This window comes from Nomia melanderi, chromosome 12 (assembly GCF_051020985.1).
Source record: "Nomia melanderi isolate GNS246 chromosome 12, iyNomMela1, whole genome shotgun sequence".
Classification (NCBI taxonomy): domain Eukaryota; kingdom Metazoa; phylum Arthropoda; class Insecta; order Hymenoptera; family Halictidae; genus Nomia; species Nomia melanderi.
Genome location: NC_135010.1, coordinates 6,279,354 through 6,299,290, shown reverse-complemented (window position 1 = coordinate 6,299,290; position 19,937 = coordinate 6,279,354). Strand labels below are relative to the sequence as shown.

At 39.0% G+C, this 19,937-nt stretch overlaps 1 protein-coding gene across 3 annotated transcripts in view; it reads right to left on the bottom strand.

Annotated features, from left to right (window-relative positions):
* Window positions 1-19,641, bottom strand: part of Shab (Shaker cognate b) — a 105,587-nt gene extending 85,946 nt beyond the window's left edge. For all 3 annotated transcript variants that reach the window (XM_076372638.1, XM_031975011.2, XM_076372639.1), the window contains exons 1-2: window positions 18,389-19,641; window positions 2,682-3,528 (exon numbers count right to left, since the gene is read on the bottom strand). In XM_076372638.1, coding sequence (XP_076228753.1) covers window positions 2,682-3,528; window positions 18,389-19,492 — 1,951 coding nt within the window. In that variant the 5' untranslated portion in view covers window positions 19,493-19,641. The remainder of the gene's footprint in view (window positions 1-2,681; window positions 3,529-18,388) is intronic.
* Window positions 19,642-19,937: the final 296 nt, after the last annotated feature.

Here is a 19,937-nt window from a genome sequence, read left to right as displayed (position 1 = left end):
AGGTGTTCGCACAATTACTAGCCAGCTGTTTTATCGTGAATGGCGAGATACATGGAAAAAATTAGAAAAGAAAGTTGTAAATGATTTTTCATTCTTTTTTATCGAATTCACTTTCGTTAAATACGAACGTCTTGCGTTTTGAATCAAGACGTTTCGCTTGGATCTTCTTTGGGTCGAAACTTGATCTTGGAAAAATGTTTCCGAGACGTCGGAGTATCTTCACAATGCAGTAAGAAGGGAACGCAGTGAAGTCACATTCGTTCCATTTAGTAGAAACTTTGGGAGGGAGTAGTTCTTACAAAAGTTGGAAATAACTCGGTAGTTGATCTCTTTCCCCAACTCCAATAGTTTCCGTGATATTGGAGCAAATATGCTTTCCACCCCTGACTCCGAGAACTGTTGCCATCCCTTCAGTATAAATAGCACTCGGGAAAGAAATATGTATCAAATATTCTTGTAAGAAATATTTCTATCACGGTTACTTACAAATCGACAAATATCACTTTGATAAGTTTATCGTAAGAGAATTTCAGTAATGCAAAGTTTAATACTTTTCTACATTCGCGAGCTTATGGAGAACTTCGAACTTAACAAAAAATTATCAATGTTATTGTCATCAATACAATAATAAAACTATGTATGAGACGTTTTTAAAATGTAAATTATAAGGACCCGCCAAAGACATCATGCAGAAACTGTCTTAGACCCTAAGTTACAAAGTCCTGTATAAACCATTTTTATCCTGAACCTTGCAAAGTCACCTGTACACTTTGCACCATAGGTACCTAAGATGTCCGCATCAAATCACAAGACGTTCAAAATGTCAATTCACACAAATCAAAAGTACATATCTCACACAGATAAGAGTATCTTCTCTCAAACAATTCAATAATCTAATTCAATCATTCCCAAGCACTCGCCGTATACAAAAAAGAACCAAAACCGTCCAGCAAACAGCGAACACCTAGCACCGGTTCTCACCGATCGAAAGAATTTCGAGTCAAGTATAAAAGTAAAAGTATAGACGAGCTCAGGTGTGTTAACCGTCTACCTAAAAGCTAAAAAGTCACAAAGAGCAAGTCGAGGTTCTATGTTCCCTAAATTCGGTGAACGTAAAAAGCTGCCACGTCGAAACGAAATCCGACGTCAATGATCATACTCCGCGTTGCTCAAGAGAAGAACCCTGAGATGCTACAGGGGCAAGATGGGTATCGTGTTTTGTTTATAATTCTTATTAACATACTAATGTCGGAAATGGAATAAAAAAAGCAGAATGACCAATTAGACCACATCTTCCTTCTCTCCTCCTGATCAGAGCAGAGTACACCTGGCTTCGTCGCATTCGGTTCCGTTAGCGTTCCTCGTTACACAGCAAACCAATAAGAACAACGCGTCAGAACCTAGGCGTCAATGTTGCTATAGCTATTCAATAAAGCATCCTAAATAGAAAACTCCTCTTGCCTCTATGTTTCTCCAGCTAATCGGTAGTTAGCCAACACGTCTGAGCTCGAGAATACATAGTTTACTCACATCCGCGCCGGCTACCAGCACGCTAAACGTGCAAGGCAAAGGGAAACGTCCGTTTCAGTTTCGACTGATTTCAGTTATTAGCCGAATTACGTAACTCAAAACGCAAATCAAGTGAAATACGAAAGTGAGATATAACGATAGAGAATGAACACGGCCTTCAATTTCTTATTTATATCTCGCTTCGTTACGTGAATTAGCTAATAACAAAAATCAGTTGGAACCTAGCATGGACATTTCTCCTTATCCTTGTGCATTTTTAGCTAGCAGGTAGTCAGCGGAGGTGTCAGAGGCCTATTATAAATGCATGAACATCTAAAATCCGAGAGGCACACGTACAGTGCAGCTACCACGTTTACAGCAACGACCATAGGTTTAACAGTGCACAGGGGAAGGGGAGAAGTCCAGTAGCTACGCTCGGTCTGATAGTTATGGGGACTGGCTTTCGACGCGTCCTTGTTATTGGTCGAGCCTGCGACTGATTCCCTTCGTCCCTGTGCATTTTTAAGCCTCGAGTCGCCGCTAGAAACGTGAAAGCTAAGTACTCTCCTTCTGAAAAGTGTTGGCGGTTATTCACCAAGACGAGAAGTCAGGGAGACAAGAGGATTCTTCCACGCACAATGTTTCGGCCGACACAGTTATCGACGCATAGCCACCATTAATGCACAACAGTAATATAAGACTGAAGAGAGACGGCATGCGATGGAGTGAGACGTAATGATAGCCAAGTCGCAGTACCAGCTCCGTTTTCTATACTGTACGCCTCTCACGTTAGCTTTATCGACCGACAAGCTAAAAGCCTACAGGGGCAAGGGGACTCTTCCACCATGACCATGCGTCGAAAGCCGAGCGCCGTGAGTGAAAGAATCCCTTTTCCCCTGTGCACTTTTAGCTTGTTGGTCGATGAAGCTAACGTGAGTGGTGAATAGTACTCGTTTCCGTTCTGTGTTATTGTTACGCACCAATGATGACTATGCGTTGAAACCCAAGGCAGCCGAAACACCATAACTGAAATAGTCCCGTTGCCTCCCTCATTTCTCATCACGAAAAATAACCAGCAACATTTCACAGTTGGAGAATACATACTGGAAGGTGGAAGAGAATAAAAGAGGACGTTAGCGGATCGTAATCCTCCCGATCGGTCCGTCGCTTACCGGTGTCGACGATCACGTCGATCAGGTCCATGCTCTTCGCGAAGGCGTCCCTCAGATTGATGTGATGGAAAGACACGATGCTGCCCTCGCGCTTGGCCCTCTCGAGCGCCTCCCGCCTCTTGAGGGCCTTCTCCCGTCTCATCTGGTTCTTGTAGAACTCGGCGAAGTTGTTTACGATAATGGGAATGGGCAACGCGATTACCAGGACACCACATATACAACACACACTGCCGATCACCTTGCCGAGCGGGGTCGTGGGGTAGATGTCGCCGTATCCGACGGTGGTCATCGTGATGCCCGCCCACCAGAACGTCTCTGGAATGCTTACGAATTTGGTCCCGGGCTCCTCCTTCTCGGCGAAGTAGGCGAGGCTCGAGAATATGAGGACGCCCATCGCCAGGAAGAGCATCAGCAGGCCCAGCTCCTTGTACGAGTTACGTAACGTGAAGCCGAGGCTCTGCAGCCCGGTCGAGTGGCGGGCCAGTTTCAGAATCCTCAGGATCCGCATTATACGAAAGATCTGCACTACCCTGCGCACGTCCTGGAACTGGTCGGTCGCGTTCTTGTTCGTCTCGACCAGGAACAGAGATACGTAGTACGGCAGTATCGCCAACAGGTCGATCACGTTCAGACCGCCCTTGAAGAACTTCCACTTGTCCGGCGACGCACTGAACCTAAGCACGTACTCGAGGGTGAACCATGTGATGCACACGGCCTCCACGATGGCGAAATGCGGATTGTCTTGAAAGTTCCCCTTCTCATCATTCACTTGCATACTAGGAATGGTGTTGAGAGTTAGTGCGATCGTCGAAAGCACAATAAAGAGTATTGATATCACAGCTATCACCTGGAAAAGCGACGGGTCAACCGGTCAAACGGGCTCACTTGCCGGGATCCGTTGGTCACGGAATATATATTTTTTTTTTTCAAAAATACACCTAACCCCGACCATTGGGTTGGTTACAGTAACGATCAACCGATCGCGATTTCATCGACACCTAAAAGCTTTCTACACGTGGGCAGGTACACATGTGTACATATATACATATATATGTGTACATATATATATATATATACATATGTTTCTTTTCGTGAGTCGATCGATCACAAGAAATGACTGAAACTGGCATGGGGGCGGGAAGTGAATTGCTTCTACAGCCGTACTACTGAGAACCAAAGATCGATAAAGGGGGCTAACGGTGTTGTCTGTTGATCGAGACGAAGAACGTACTCCCAACGATGAACAGGAGAATATCAAATTTTCTCGGTTCCTTTCGATCTTTCTCTTTCTGTCCGAGTGAATGGTAGGCATCTCGTTCCAGTACCAGAAACAACGAATCCTGCGAGAACGGTCACTCGATCGATTGATGAGAAACTCGAAAAAACAGAACTGTCGAACCGTTCGAACGAAAACAACTTGTCGCTCAGCTAGCGCTGTTCTAAGCAACAACGGCTACCACAACAGAGTAAATACCAGAAGCTCTCACTGCACGGAAGCGTTCAATACACTATAACGATCAAAAAAACAAAAAGGAATACGTTATACACCAAATATACAAGTAAATACACAAATAGTCACCGAAAAAACAGTATATATAATATGTATATATGTAGGAAAAGCGTATACAAATCTCCTCTTCTTTACCTTCATTTTTTTTCTCTTACAAAGTACAGAAACAATGTACAAATATATTACGAAGCAAGCAACAACTCTGCGTACGTAAAGCTTTGTAACCTCGAACGCTTTGTGCTGAACAAATGGCGACGACGAGATGGAGACACGACGACGACGGACACTGAGACCAACGTCCAACGATGTGGCTGGCAGAGATCGAGATCGAAATCGACACAACCCTTTAATATACTTTTTTTCTGCGAAACGAAACAAAATTCTTGGAACCTCCGACGACGTAGTGAAGACGGAACAAAAATAATACACATGAAAAATAAGGAAAGCAGGGAGCACACTGCGGACTGCTATGACGTTCTAGAGCATTTTCCGCGAGACTGAAGACTCTCATTCTCAGAGTCGCTGAAAACTGCCATAGAAACGTATAGGACGCACAGAGATTCGCACCAAGGGGTGTCTCGTCGTTTGATGGCAGTCTGCCCGACGTCGCTCGACTCATATACAAGTTTGTATACCTGGCGGAAGAAACGCGTACGGCGACCCGACTCGGGACGCAATTTCGGAGTTTAGCTACCGGGACACGCCTCGTCGTTAGTGTCTTTCGTTAAATCGGGAAATTGGGCGTGTAGCTGCTAATCGGGGAGCTAAGGCACTCCAGCCTGTGCCTCCAGGTGGTGGGCGAGAATTTATCGCACCGTAAAAGGTGCTGCGGGGATCCATTAGCTACCGTAAAGTTAGGGCTCTAAGAGAGAAACAGTTGAATGAAGTATTTGGGGCTACCAAAAGGATTGTTGGAAGTAATTCTTGAATCAGAGTTTCATTATTTGTCATGTTTCAGTTTTCTTAAAGAATGTTCGGTGAAAAATAATGTGTAAACTATGAATTCACACTGGTAACACTGGAATTATTTTGTTGAAGACTTAAGATTGGAAGGGAAATATTTATTGCTTGAGAGTATTGACACTGAGTCAGTTTGAATGAAATTTCGACTATGGGGTGAAATAGAAATTTGATTGCTGTTAGTTTGGTATTAAAAAGGATTCGTTGGGCAATTGAGTTATTGATATGAAGTTTCGAGTAAATTGAGTTTACAGTTGTTCTGTGGTGTACGTAACTTATGTATTATAGGACAATCATTCTCGTCATATTTCTTTATTGCGTCCTTTAAACGATTGTTTACAGTATTTGCTATGTGGATTAAGATGTTTTGATATGCTAATTCGTTAAGATTGTTGTCAAATGTAGGTTTATTGCTAGAACTACTTTCAATACGTAAAGGACAGAATAATGAAACTGTTATTTTACCGTATTCATGAAAGCCAAGGGACTGCCTTAGAAATTCGAGACCACATGCAGTACCCCAATAACATGTTTTCAATTTAAACACTGACGGCAATTAAAAAAAGAATAATGAACTGGTTGAACGAATATTACCTTTATCACGTGCATAAATTATGAGAAACATCATTACAAGAGTACGTTCATAAAATTCTGTTCAAAGAGGACTACATTGAAAAATATGAACCATTCTTATATATAGCAGTAATCCTCCAGTTACTTTTGATGATATACGACTTCAATTTTACCATTTCTTAAATTTGGCTACTTTCATAGAGACATCACGCGAAAAATCACAAAATCTAACCTGACAAAATGATAATACGCTGTTAAAAAGATCAATCCTCAATTACTCGAAGCACCCTGAACAGGAGAAAAGGATCGAATCAGGGTCTGTTAGTTGATGATCGTCATCCGACACTCTAAACTAGCTCTACAACTTCCGATCGCGTCACAGAAAGATCGTTTGGTCCCCAGAATTCTACAGTCGCCGTATTTCTTCCGCCAAGTACACATTGTTCGGCAAGCGTATTAAACACATATTGATTTGTCCCTTCAAAACCCCGCTCCCTTTTTATCCACCCTCGAGCAAACCTACGACGCCCAACAGCTCGTAGACCCTGTACCCTGGCAGGCTGGTTGCAATCGCTACAAAGCGAAATCAATTCGTCGCTTTCGAGAATAGTTAGCAAAAACCTTTCTTTAAACAGAAAGAAACAGGCGCTCGCAACGCGTGGTTGGATTTGCGGGTAAATAACAGAGACGCGCGCCCGGAAGCGAAGTTGGCGGCCATCTTGTCAAACATCAATTCCTCTAATGCGTTTAATACATGGTACATACTTGTCCCCGTCTTTTTTCTTTTTATTTTGTTTCGTCGTGATTTCACGTTCCAATCTAGCGAAATCGAGAATCGTTTCGACTCGGTTTCCGAGTGCGTCAGATTTTCAATTGTAATTTTACAAGCGATAAATAAAGGAGAATTGGTAGACAAAATGGCGGCCGTTAACACCAGCAGTTACTCATGCAATCGACTGCCGATGCGCTTTGCCACGAATAGATCGGCGGTGGTTTCATTGTCGGTGGAGATTGTGGCAGGGTTCTGTACATACAGGGTGTCATATCAATCTTGACCGCTAAAAATATCTCTATTATTTTAAGTAACAAGGGAAAACGTAGCTTATTGAAATTGTTTAGTTGCAGAAAGTAAACGCGTAAGACGACAATGATAGTTTCTTCGGAGTTAGAGGCGTCGAAATTTGGTATTAAAGTTTGTTTTACTAAATGGAATGTCCCAAATTTTTAGTTGAATTTTCAAATTTTCAAGTTCTCAAGTTCTCAAGTTCTCAAACTCTCAAGTTCTCAAATTCCCAAGTTCTCAAATGTGCAAATTTTCAAATTTTTATATTTTTGAACTTTCAATCATTCGCATCTCTGAATTTCAAATTTCATTTTCCAAACTGTTCCTCCACGTTTTCTCTACACCTCCGCGTGGCAATGAAGAAACTACTGCCACCGCGTTACGCATTCCTCGCAGCTAAATAACTTTCGTAATTGATATTTTCTCCAATTACGTGAAATAACAGAGACATTTAAGGCGGAAATGTCAGCGGAAAGTTCCGTCTATTAACGGGTAAAATTGTAAACTAGTATTAGTTAATAGACTTGCGTCAGTGCGAGCTTGTGCGGAACAGTTCTTGTGCAGGATGAGGAGTATCTTTGCAGAAAGCAGTGTGGTGCGACATTTCGGTGGGTACAATTAGCTCTGTTAGGTGAAGAAAAAGGGTCCTGTTTCAGGAGGAAAAGGAAACTAATGGCTGCTGGTTCGTTGCGGAGGCAGCGAGATCTTGGAGAGAGGTCGTAGAGGATTTAGCTAGTGAAGCCATCTTTACGATTTTTCCTAGTCGGATGTGAATTCTGCCATACAAATTATTCGCACGCTCTACTGATACTCGCAATATTATCTTGAGAATAATTAATGAAATTGTATTAATCGAATAATAATAGCAATCGATAGCGACAGGAAGAAATTAGAAATACATTACTGGTTACCTTGCATGTTACTTCAAAATGGAAATTAATTAGCAAGCGAACTCTTTATGATCAATACTCGTGTACATTTTAATTTCGCTAAAGTAACTGCGCGTCTGTACATTTTTTTTAATGGACTCAAAGCCAACATAGCGTTCACGATGAAATGTTCTTCAATTTCAAATGGAAGGCAGTGAAATTTAATGAAACAACGGTTAACTAAAAATCAATACAGTACTTCGTTCGGGGTTGATGCGACTCTCATTCAATATTTACAATTAAATTTGCCTGTGATCAAATTTTCATACCGGTATCGTTTACTTCCTACTTCCTACTCGATGTTTCCTTTTTCCCAGACACGCCACGCAGAAAATAGTGTGCAGGAAATAGATGACAGAATTGTATAAATAGAACTGACTCAACGAAGAGATATTTAAGTAATAATAAAAAGTTACCCTAAATAAACAGTTTTTACTGATTATTACACTGCGGTATGTTGAAATGGAAATAATAGTTTTTATTGAATGTTGGAAGAAGTATAAAAATATATTTGATAATCTTTCAATCAGTGCATATTATATTATTTTTTTATATTGAAATGAAAATATGTTCTAATATAATTTTTATATTTCAATTTTAAAGAAATTAACGCTTTCAAATAAATTCTTCTCAAATATAATAATATCTCCGCTTTGTGTTTCGACAATGGGGAAACTCCAGCAAATTTCAAACTTTTAACTGACAGAACGTAAATGAATAATTACGTTGACACGTTCTGAACTGCCGCACATATGCAAATTTCCATGACAAACTACTATTGCAACTGCTTGACGCGCCATATTTTACAATTTACATTAAATATTGTGACACTGTCCGTCTACATTCTGTATTAAAAATATCACAACGTCCACTTATTTCTTACCACTTGCAATAGCGTTAATATTATTAGTAATAAACTTAAACGTTATTAGTAAATCCACTACTTAATATGTTTCGCCTATCTTTCGCTCCTTAAAAATGATATTAATCTCATTCATAAATTATCAATTAATTTAATGGTACAAAAAGAAATATCTGTACCTAGCTTTGGCTCCTTAAAACTGATATTAATATCATTCATAAATTATCAATTAATTTAGTGGTAAAAAAGGAAATACTTTTATCTATCTTGGGTTCCTTAAAAATGATACTGTTTTCATTAATAAATTATCAATTAATTTAGTGGTAAAAAAGTAAATACTTTTATCCATCTTGAGCTCCTTAAAATGATATTCATTTTATTAATAAAATATCAATTAATTTAATGGTATGAAAAGAACTATTCAATTATTTATTGATACTCCTACTGTTTACCGATTTATTTTTGAATATTTTCCATTATCTAATTAAAATAATAAATAGGTTAAAAACATAAATTCTTTATAATCTAACACGTATATTTAATTGAAGAATAGTTTCTATACCATATGGCAGTCGCGAACGTGTCAAAGTAATTTGTGAGGATCGTATCAGATGCGAAAATTCACTCGGAAAGGATACTCGCGTGCTCTTTATGAAACATAAGTAGATTTTCGTGGATATAATAGCGGCAAACGGTATATGTATATCGGATTTGATTTCTGTCTCGCCGGAAAACACGAGCCTAATAAAATAATTAGCTGGCAATTAGACTCGAGCGTGGCGCGATGGTATCGCCGTTGCATGCGGAAAACGACCTTCGAGTTTACGCGTTAACCGGTACGTGCCCTTTTAATGTCGTGACAGAAAGGTACTGTGAATCTTGAGAAATTACTCGAGACACCAAATAAGACGGAAACAAAAAGATCATCCGAATCGTTAATACAACCACAAATCGGAACTAGATTTTAGAACAAGTTGAAATTATAATATAACGTTTAAGTTAGACGGTTAAATAAATATAATAGATAAAAAAACTAATTTTAGAATAAGTCGAAATTAGAAGATCATTTTTAATCTAAATGGTTAAAATAATATACTGAATAAACAAAATCAGTTTATCATGAAATAGATAAAAAGAATAATTTTATAATTGAAAATAATTTAATATTATAACTGAAATAAATGAATACAAGAACTTAAAAATAAAATAAATATAAAATTATTTTATTTAACTAAAATACCAAAAGTAATAATTTATTATACAAGTAATTGGTTTTATATCAATCGATTGAATTCTGCGTTACATATGTTAATATTATGCATTATTAAAAGAGACTTTATAATAAAAGGAATTAATTAATGTCACTTTGTAATCCTTACATCTTCTAAAGCCCGTTCGTTGACATTAATTCATGTATAAGGTAAAATGATGGTAATCTAGCGTTAATTAATTTTTAGTTCGCTTTATCAGTCTTTCATTGGATTATCTTAATCCACCTGTCTTTGCAGGTAAAAGAAATGGTGTGTCAAATGATTAAAATTCATCAGGAATTTAACGATTTATTAAATTCTGTTTCCTTTGTTAGAAGTACATAAAAGTCTAGCAGAATTTGAGAACAGAATAAAAGTTAATAAAAAATAACTGATTCTGAAAATTATTTTTAACTTATCTGAAAGTGTAGCATCAATAATTCTTTATTTTTACATCTAAACTTCAATAAAACTACGTCTATTCAAACTTTTTTTAAGTATGAACAAATATTCACATAATAATCGTCCACCACGTTCATCATGCATTTTTCCTTCATAACTAATGAAATAAATATGTTTATATCCTTATAATCCACATCAATTCTCAACAACTGTACAAAACAAATATGAATAAAAATGAATATAGTTTCATATCATTTTTAACCTGCCAAATCCATCCACAAAAAAAGAATAATATTATTTTTAATCAGTTCTTCTAAATTTTATCCATAAAAGATGTAAATAAATTAATTATGTAAAAATATGTACATAGATAATTTCCACAATACAATAATTAAACTATAAATTTTATCTATTCGTAATAAACAAGAGCATTCAACGGTGGAACACAACTTTCAGCAAGAATTAACGAGGTCCTTGTTTTCACATTTATTGTAATAAATATTTTAATGAACGAATTCAATTGCTTTCTAATATTATTTCTTGTCAAATGAAATATACCAAATAATTTACTCGAATAATGATTAATCTTGATACGAGCAACCGTGATATTCAATTATTTTGTAATATTTTTACGTTTTATGAAATTATGTTTGTACGTGGAATAGACTCCTAAGCGTTTACAATAGGAACATATTAGTAATGGGTATCATTTAAGGTTCCTTTGTCTGCGTTTACCGCATTTATAGCGCGGTTTGGTTACTCGTTTCGTCTAATTGAGTTACGAGTCGCTGCCGCGTAGTCAGTCGCGCAAAGCTATACACACTCGACGAGGTGATTCACCTAAAACAACAAGCACATAATCGTACTTCGGCAACTTCCTGCACTGAAAGTTTCAACAAGCATATCTCGCCGGGTATTCACCTTAGAGTGCATGCACCTTAACACATTTCCTATTACATTTTTAATAGAGCTAGATCATCGATTGACAATTGCGCAAAGTTCAGTAACAGCGATAATGACGTCTTTCCTAGAAGTATCAAGTCAAACGGCGACGTGATGAATAAAGAAGGTATAAAAATAATATGAAATAAAATAATACAAATGATATCGAATAAATAAAGGATTGAAATTCAAATATAAATGAAATATAAATATAATTCGCAACTCAAGGTATTGGAATCGCTACTTCTATTTGTTAAATAGAAAATTTGAAAAATTTTGTAAATTCAGAATTATAGGTTCCTTATATAATATTTTAATTACGATATTTTACTGATATTAATATTTTTAGAATAATATCTTTTAATTAGAAATATAATTTATTATTGTTCATTGTTAGTTTAGGATAATTCTAATCCTCCAAGATAAATATAAGTAATCTCTAATTGTCAATGAAACTACCCCCGATATATCATTTTATTGAAAAATGTTCTCCACATTTATGGAACCAAAAGTAAACATAAAAATGAACTGTCAACAAATCTGTCAGATTTATCGTTTTTAAAGAACATAAATTCAAGAAATATAGTAATATTAATGTAACCTATTTTTAGAGAACGACTTTGTATAAGATATGTAAAATAAAAAAATTGTTCAGGAGGAAAAATGTACGAACAGTTATAGTGGACGGTTTTCGATGTTACAAATAAATAGCTGATCGAAAATGAAGAATTACTTTAAATTGTTTATGAATTGAAAATTTATTTTACCGTGATTTGTAGGATACGCGATGCTGAACTATGTAAACTTTCAATGTAAATGGGTCGTAGGAATTTGACGAAAGCGAATCGATTCAATCGAGTATAAAGTAACCTTTGATCGTAAATTCTAATGCAAATAAGTTCCGTGTGATATACAGTGTGACCCTGGGTTAATGTCATGAAATGCACGTTCGTATTTTATGCTTTAAATTGGATATCGCCAGCAAGCTTTACGATACAAACATTCATGACTGCTATTAATACTAACTATAATCTTCGTAAAAATATACTATTTAATGATATTTAGTCACATTATAAATTAATCGATTTAAATCATAGTTTATCATACTCCTTATCAATTAAAATTCTCAGTAATACTATAAAATAAATATACCTCTAAAATAATTAGCTTTTTCAATGCCATTTACTAGAACATTTAATTCCTCTCAAAACATATATTTACAAACGTTATAAATTTAAAATCACCTTGTACAAACATTTGATTTCTTTTGAAAACGATAATGTGAGCGTAAAAATTCCAAAATTATCGTAAAATCTCTATAAACTTTGCTCATTCTGTAACGTAGAATTCCTATACTACGGATATTTACATGATATTAACACAATTACTTAATATTTTAAAATTCTATAATTTTCTTTAATATCCTTTGTATATATATAGCATTCAATTAACCATTACTTTTATAAATTAACTTGAAAAAATAGAAATTAAACGCAAGTTAACTAATCCTTGTAGAACTCTTTATCACGTAACCCCTTTTCACAAATGAACAAATACTCTGCAAATTTTATAAAGCCTGCAAACGAACGACGAATATTCATTTAAAAACTTGAACCGTCCAATTTCGAGCAACGGCTAATTAAAAAGAACGCGGTTTCGGTTCCCGATAAACGCGAGAAAACTCGAAGTCCACATTATCGATAACTATATCCATCCACTCTCTGAAGTAGCCGCAGTTATTGACCGACTGAGCTTACGCGGTTTAAATATAGTGGAAAATCAATAGTTTCTGTAATATTGACGCATTAAGGAGTAACCCTTGGACGTATACTTGGAGGTAACGATCTATTGAGGTGGTGAACCCAATGAGGTAACGAGAAAAGTTTATACAGCCGTCGATGGGTACCATGACACTTGGCCAAGGTGCCTGTTACATCAAAACTAATTTTTATTCTATTGTTGACAACAAATTTCATTTGCCATCTTTCTGTGTTATTCCATTTAAGTGCTTATATACTCGTTTGAAGAGTACAGTATGGTCTTAAAATTGATCTAATTGATTGATCTAATAAATAATAAGAATAAGAACGTGAATAATAAATAATGAAATGAACAAGGCAATGAAAATTTTTATAAAGTGATTTGAATATTATATTCTATTCATTTTAATTTTTATAAAAGGTTGAATAAACATTTATTTACTTTACTATGCGTTCCATTATTAGAATCGTTATGGAGGAGATATTTTGAATTTTACTAAAACTGTTTGTTCTATTGTGTCTTTTATGCCAGTGAATATTGCAAACGTGTAAAATCAGTAATCTATTGGTCAAGGTTACGAGACGATGCGTGAACCACCTTAATGTTTTCGTTAATAGCTTAACGTTTTCTCCATTTTAATGCAACGTTAATGGCCATTCAAACGTAAAAATGATGGCTACTTCAACGTATAAATTACAGTTAGTCGAGCGTAAAACTTATATTGCCAGTAGTTACTTTCCCAATCTTTCTAAACCACTTGTCAAGGAACTACTTTATGACCATACTATACTGATTTCTTCAACTATAACGATCTTAGGAAGTATTATACCGAGTGGATCTAACAAAAAAAATATACATACAGTGGTTAAAAAATAATTAAATAAAATTTTATCTGAATTAAATAATTAAATTAAAAAAACAATAAAGTACTTACATAAAACTAACAGCCCACTAAATTATTCTAAACTATACACTATTTTCATCTATAATCTAAATTGAACCATCTGCATATTACAAGTTTATAAATTACATCCACCAAAACTAAAAAAGTAATATAGTAGATTTTTCAATTATTTAGTAATATAGTACACTTCCTTTCTTTTCCTACGTGTATCACTAGCCTCGGTTCCATTATTAAAATATGTATAAACGAAGAATCTAAAAAATATAATAATCATACTTGCAAAAATCGCAGAATAACAAATATTATATATATACACGCTAAATACAAGTAACAAAATATATAAACATATTTATAAAATATTTACACTTTATAAGGCACTCATAGCCACTCTATATTACAAGCAACATTAAAGCTAGATCTAAAAGTCTTTAGCGGTTGATCTAATCCCTGCAAGGAATCATTACCAAAACGAGATCATAAGCCAAAGGGTAAGCTAAATTTGAATACTACCCCAAAAGCAATCAAATAAAACTAAACTAAAAATCATTTGAATAATATAAACAAAACACCAGGAAATAGTTCTTATGATCAAAAACCCATACCTAACCACTTATAATACCAAAATTTCTCCCCTTATCCCCACTCGCACGGTTCACCGCCTCGTTAAACCGTTATCAACGAAGTACACACTTGGAGGAGGTCATCGTAATGCTTTTCTACGGAACTATTTAACTTTGCTGCGTCCGTGAAAGCGTTCAGCATGCCGTGGCCGAGACTGATCGCGCGTCTCAAGCGTTTCTACGTTTAAAGAGACCGATCCGGACACTCTCACAGAAACACCCACGCAGTCACTCGCAGACAAGGCAACACTCCGAGAAAAATCGTGAACAAGGAAATTATAAACAAAGGTGACTGACAGATCTGGCTTGCACGGTTGTGAGATAGATTGGTGGCGTTTTACTCTAGTTTCTTTTTTTTTCATTCTATCTGTTTCTTTTCTTGTTTTCTTTTGAGAGATAGGGTATTCAGGGTGTGTAGAGGGTGGTCTGGGTTTTAACGGTGGGAGACACAAAGGTGCTGCTTTCTTTTACCCCGCATCATGTTTCATTCACAGAGCAACAGTGTGTGCAATGTGTATTGTCTGTGGTGTGTAAGTATATTGTTTATGAAACTGCGCCGCCTGAGTGCCTTTTCAATCACCGGGCCGAAAGTGAGCTTTAGAGGATCGGCCGAGGCCGAGGCGACGAATTCGACGCGTGCCGCCGAAAAGAAATATTCTACCATCGGAAGAACTAAAATGGCTACGGTACTAAAACAGCGTACGCGCTAGAGTCTGACAGGGGACGGACACTAATCAAAAGCTACTAAGTAGCTAGGCCAACGTGCATATCCTCGGATCAAAGACAAAAGCTACCGGGGCTGGAGAACAGGGTTAATGATCGGCGTCGGTCGCATATTTCTCTTCGAGCGAACGTCAGATTCGTCGCGCAACAAGAAAACATATATACCGGTTGCAAAGTGCGTCAAGAAAGAAACTGTACACGGTGAGTCCTCTTTCTTTGGTATTCTTTCACGTTCTTTACCGTCATTTTGTTTTTTTGTTTCTCTCGGTTTCCCGTTATAGCTTGACATTAGTTTTTGTTATTTCTTAGCTATGTTTTTCTTTTCCCGTAAGCTTTTTTTAGCTTTCGCTGGCCGTTCGTTTACATCTCGAGTTAGTACACGCGGTTCTCGCATGCGAATCAAAAGATCGTCATCGAATTGAATTCGCTGGTAGCGAAGTTACTATATTGACATCTCACAGGGAGCGGTGTCGAGAAAGAATCTTCGTGATACCTGGTAATCGCGTATTATGCACTCCCATTATCATCGTGCGGCCGAATCACGGCTATAAGGGGTGTGTTCATCTGTTCTTTTTTTCTATTCTCTTTTTTCCCTTTGTTCTATTCATTTCAAGTTTCTTTTTTGTTTTTGGTCTCTATTCAAGGGGTTTTAAGACTAACGACTAAGAAGCTGGATTAGGCGAGAAATGTGATTAGTATACGGGTCGGTTAACACCACCTAGAAATAAAATACACATTACAGACATCGACACAACCGGGCGTTGGCAATGGCCGCCGAAATCAACAGCGGATTTTCGGTTCTTCATTCTTTTTTCGTTTTTCTTCTTCATCGATGGTTTCAGTTATTATTTTACAATTCACGTCGACGTACTGGATCTTTCTTACTCTCCCTCTCTTTCACACTCTCACTCACTCACTCTCTCCCTCTCTCTCTCTCTCTTTTTCTTTCTCTCTCTCTTTCTCTCTCTCTCTTTCTACGATTTCTGTACATACGCACATACATATGTATAACGTTATCTTGTATTTACATGTATACGTACATGTACAATATTTACATATTACACACACACTCTCTCTCTCTCTCTCTCTCTCTCTCTCTCTCTTTTTTTCTAACGAGCGAAGTTCAGTCAACGGAACGAACCAAATGCATCGGTACTCTATGTGACAAGATGAGGGTTTTCTCTAATTGGAATTCTGGTTAATGAATATAATCGATCAACTATACTCGGTTCACGTGATTTCGATCTGGCTTCGATGCGAGACGATTAGACGCGCTGAAAATCGTGGTGCTTCGTTGCGTGAAATTTCATTGAAATCGCGGCGAGGTCTTTGCCTTTTCTTGCGCGATGGCTAGGAGAAGATTTATTTCAATCAAATTCATCGATATTTACATTATAGTAGTAATACGTGAGGAAGAAATGAATTTTTTAAGTCTAGACAGCATTTTTATGGCGACTGTAATAATTAGTGTATTAACCCTTTGCACTCGTATGTCATGTTAAAGATGACAATACAAATTTGTTATAGAACGTTGGAAATTGTTTTAAAACGCACCATACTTTAAAAGATTATAAAAGTTAAATCTTATTATTATTATTATAAACAAAATAAATATGAAACGTTGAATTCTACCGCTGAAAGTTACTATAACTCATTTTCCTGAAAATAAATTGAATGCAAAAGGTTAGAAATACGAGAGAAAAATGGAGTAACTAATATCTACTTTCACAAATTTAATTTTGACATTTACATTTTACTTTTAAACATACTCTTCTTCATTTCGATTAATCTATTTTATCTACGATCCAACGAGAGGATATGATTAAAAGAAATGGAAATTTTAATCAACTTCCTGGTCACAGACAATTCTTTTGACGATGAAAACTAATTTATTTCGATCGAATTAAACGCGACGAAGCGCCTTTTCCCCGATCGTACCACGATTCCCCTTCATTCCCTTCCCTTCAATCAATATCACATGAATATTGATCACAAATACGCCACGTGCAGTTAAGAACAATACAAAACCGTTAAGAACCTTATTCCAATTATTTTTCATTGTTATGTACACACGTTTAGAAGCAAAAAACCCAAGACTGAAAAGCGACGATCGAAAGCCAGTATCCAAACCCGATCGAGTCTGTCTTGCTATCCGAGTGAACGATAACTCTACGGTGAAATGAAACGTTCAAAAGAATCACATACGTCGCAAAACGTTCTCACTACTTTCTTCTCTATGTTATAATACGTGAGCTACGTCGAACCAACGTTCTACTATCAACTTGGTAATACCTTTCGTCAAACCGAAGCTCCAGTACAAACTGTAAACGTGGAGACAGATCGTAAGTAGATTAGTGGACAAACATCGACGAAAGATTCTCGCGTGATTAGCGAACGCGGGCAAATAATCGTGTCTTTTTCACCCGGAAATTTCGAAACAACGATTTCCCCCGATCGATCGGGGCGAATGGAAACAAAAAGACGTTCTTTCGTGCAAAACGTTCGACCGCCGAAAGGAAACAAACAGTAAAACAGAGGACAAAAGCGAAGAACTAAGATCCCTCGTTTGGAAAAACTAAAATCTGCCAATTGAACATTGAAGTAACACCGATTAGTAACAAAAACGAACAGACAAAATTAAAGAGAACAATCAACGTTGACATATCAGTCGGCGACGAAACTCAAAAGACTGTTTCGAGATTCGTACCTCGAGAACGGAGAACGTACAGATAAAAAGAAAACGTGTTACCGGGAATCACCGGGAGTCCTCCTACCGCGGGAACTAGGTCTTAACGACGCGGAGCATCGAAAGAATTTGAAACACGATCAACAAGGTCGACCCTCGGTGCCGGGCCGAGGGTCCGTCAATGCCAAATGACACACAGCGTTGTTGCGGCAACCCGTGTTTTTGGCTCAAGTTCAAATTCCCCTGCCCCAGTGTCGAATCTCAGAATACCATTCCAATTTTTCTCCACTCGGGACCGAACGAGATCGCGGAAGCGAGGCACGCGCGAGCGTGATCTCTTCCACGTACGCGCGTGAGTTGGGTCACGTGTCCCGCGTGTCCCCTAGCGAGCGACAGCTACCGCCGCGTGTCGCTCGCCGGTGATCATCGGATTGAACGGAATCATCGATCCACAGTGAAAAAGAAGGAGAAAAACAGAGAGCCGTACACGGGTTGATGATCACTGACGACGCAAAAACTTACCCTGGCGGCGATCGAGGTGGTCGGCTTCTCGAGCAGGTCCCAGAGCCATTTCTGGTATTGCGCGCACTTCCCCTCCCCGAACTCCTCCTCCTCCCTTTGCCTGAGCGACTCGGCCTCCTTCCTCATCTCCTCGTGCACGTGCTCCTTCCGTTGATGGTACTTGTGCTGGCAACAGCTCTCGAGGTAAAGCTCGTCGACGCCCCAATACTCGAGATCATCGCTGAACGCCAGCACACACATCTCGTCGACTAGATGGAGCTTCCCGGTCCGGTAGAAGTTCAGAATCGAGCTGAACGATTTCGGGTGGCGGTCGAAGAAGTACTCGTTGTCGATTAGCGAGTAATCGTCGCACAGCTCGGTGATCGCCTCGTGGGTGTTGCAGTCCTTCAGGCGGCCGAGCCGTGTGTGCGGCAACCGTTCCAGGGTGCGCCATAGCACCTCGTGCTTGACACCGCCAACGTTGATCGAGACCCGCCGGTTCAGGGCCTTCGACCTCATGATCATGAACGGCTCGGGCGGCAGGGACGTCATCGACCTCGAGAACGCACGCTGCTGCTGCATCTGCAGCGGCAGGGGCGGCGGCGGTGGCGGCGGCGGCGGCGGCGGCGGCGGCGGCAGAGGCGGCGGCAGAGGCGGCGGCGGCAGGTTCACCGGCGCCACCGAACCGGCCGGTCCCACGGACGTCGTGAACGGAGCGTAACGTACCTCTTTGTTCGTACCACCTACACCCCCGCCTCCGGCTACTCCTGCTACTGACCCGGCGGCACCGCCGGCGGTTTTCCCTCCGGCGACTACGGCGATCCCTCCGCCTCCACCCATGCTAACCCCCAGGCCGATTACACCTATACCGGTACCGGGGTCGACGCCGACCCCGAGGGTTCCTCCTCCTCCTCCGCCACCGGTGCAACTTGGGATAGATGCACCGGCCCACTGCAACGTCGTCGTGCCGCCACCCTCGAACACGAAACCCTGGTCGGTGCCGATGTAGGGCACCGTGCACGACGACGACGACGACGATAGCACCGGGCCCGTGACCACGGCGCTCCCATTACGTTCCCCGTCCGCCAGCGTTGTGTCGTCTCCTAGCCTCTTTTTGCTTAGCATGAAACGCACCTGGCCAAGATGATAATAGCACGCTGTTGTTGGCCGGTGCCGCGGGTCTCGGGTTCTTTCCCGTTGCGGTTGCCTGCCCGTCGGCGGTTTGCTGATTTACTGGCGACACTTCGTGTTCTTCTTCCTTCACTTCTTCGCTTTCTTGGTCTTCTACTTCTTGTTCTTCTGCTTCTTCTTCTTTTTCGTTTTCTTCTTCTTCTTCTTCTTCTTCTTCGTCTTCGTCTTCGTCTTCGTCCTCGCCTTCGCCTTCGCCTTCGCCTTCGCCTTCGTCTTCGTCTTCGTCTTCGCCTTCGTCTTCGTCTTCGTCTTCGTCTTCGTCTTCGTCTTCGTCGTCTTCTTCTTCTTCTTCTTCTTCTTCCTCCTCCTCCTCGTCCTCGTTACCCTTTTTGCGCTTCATCCGTGCCTACGTCTGTCCTCTCGCGTTGGCCCGGTTTAA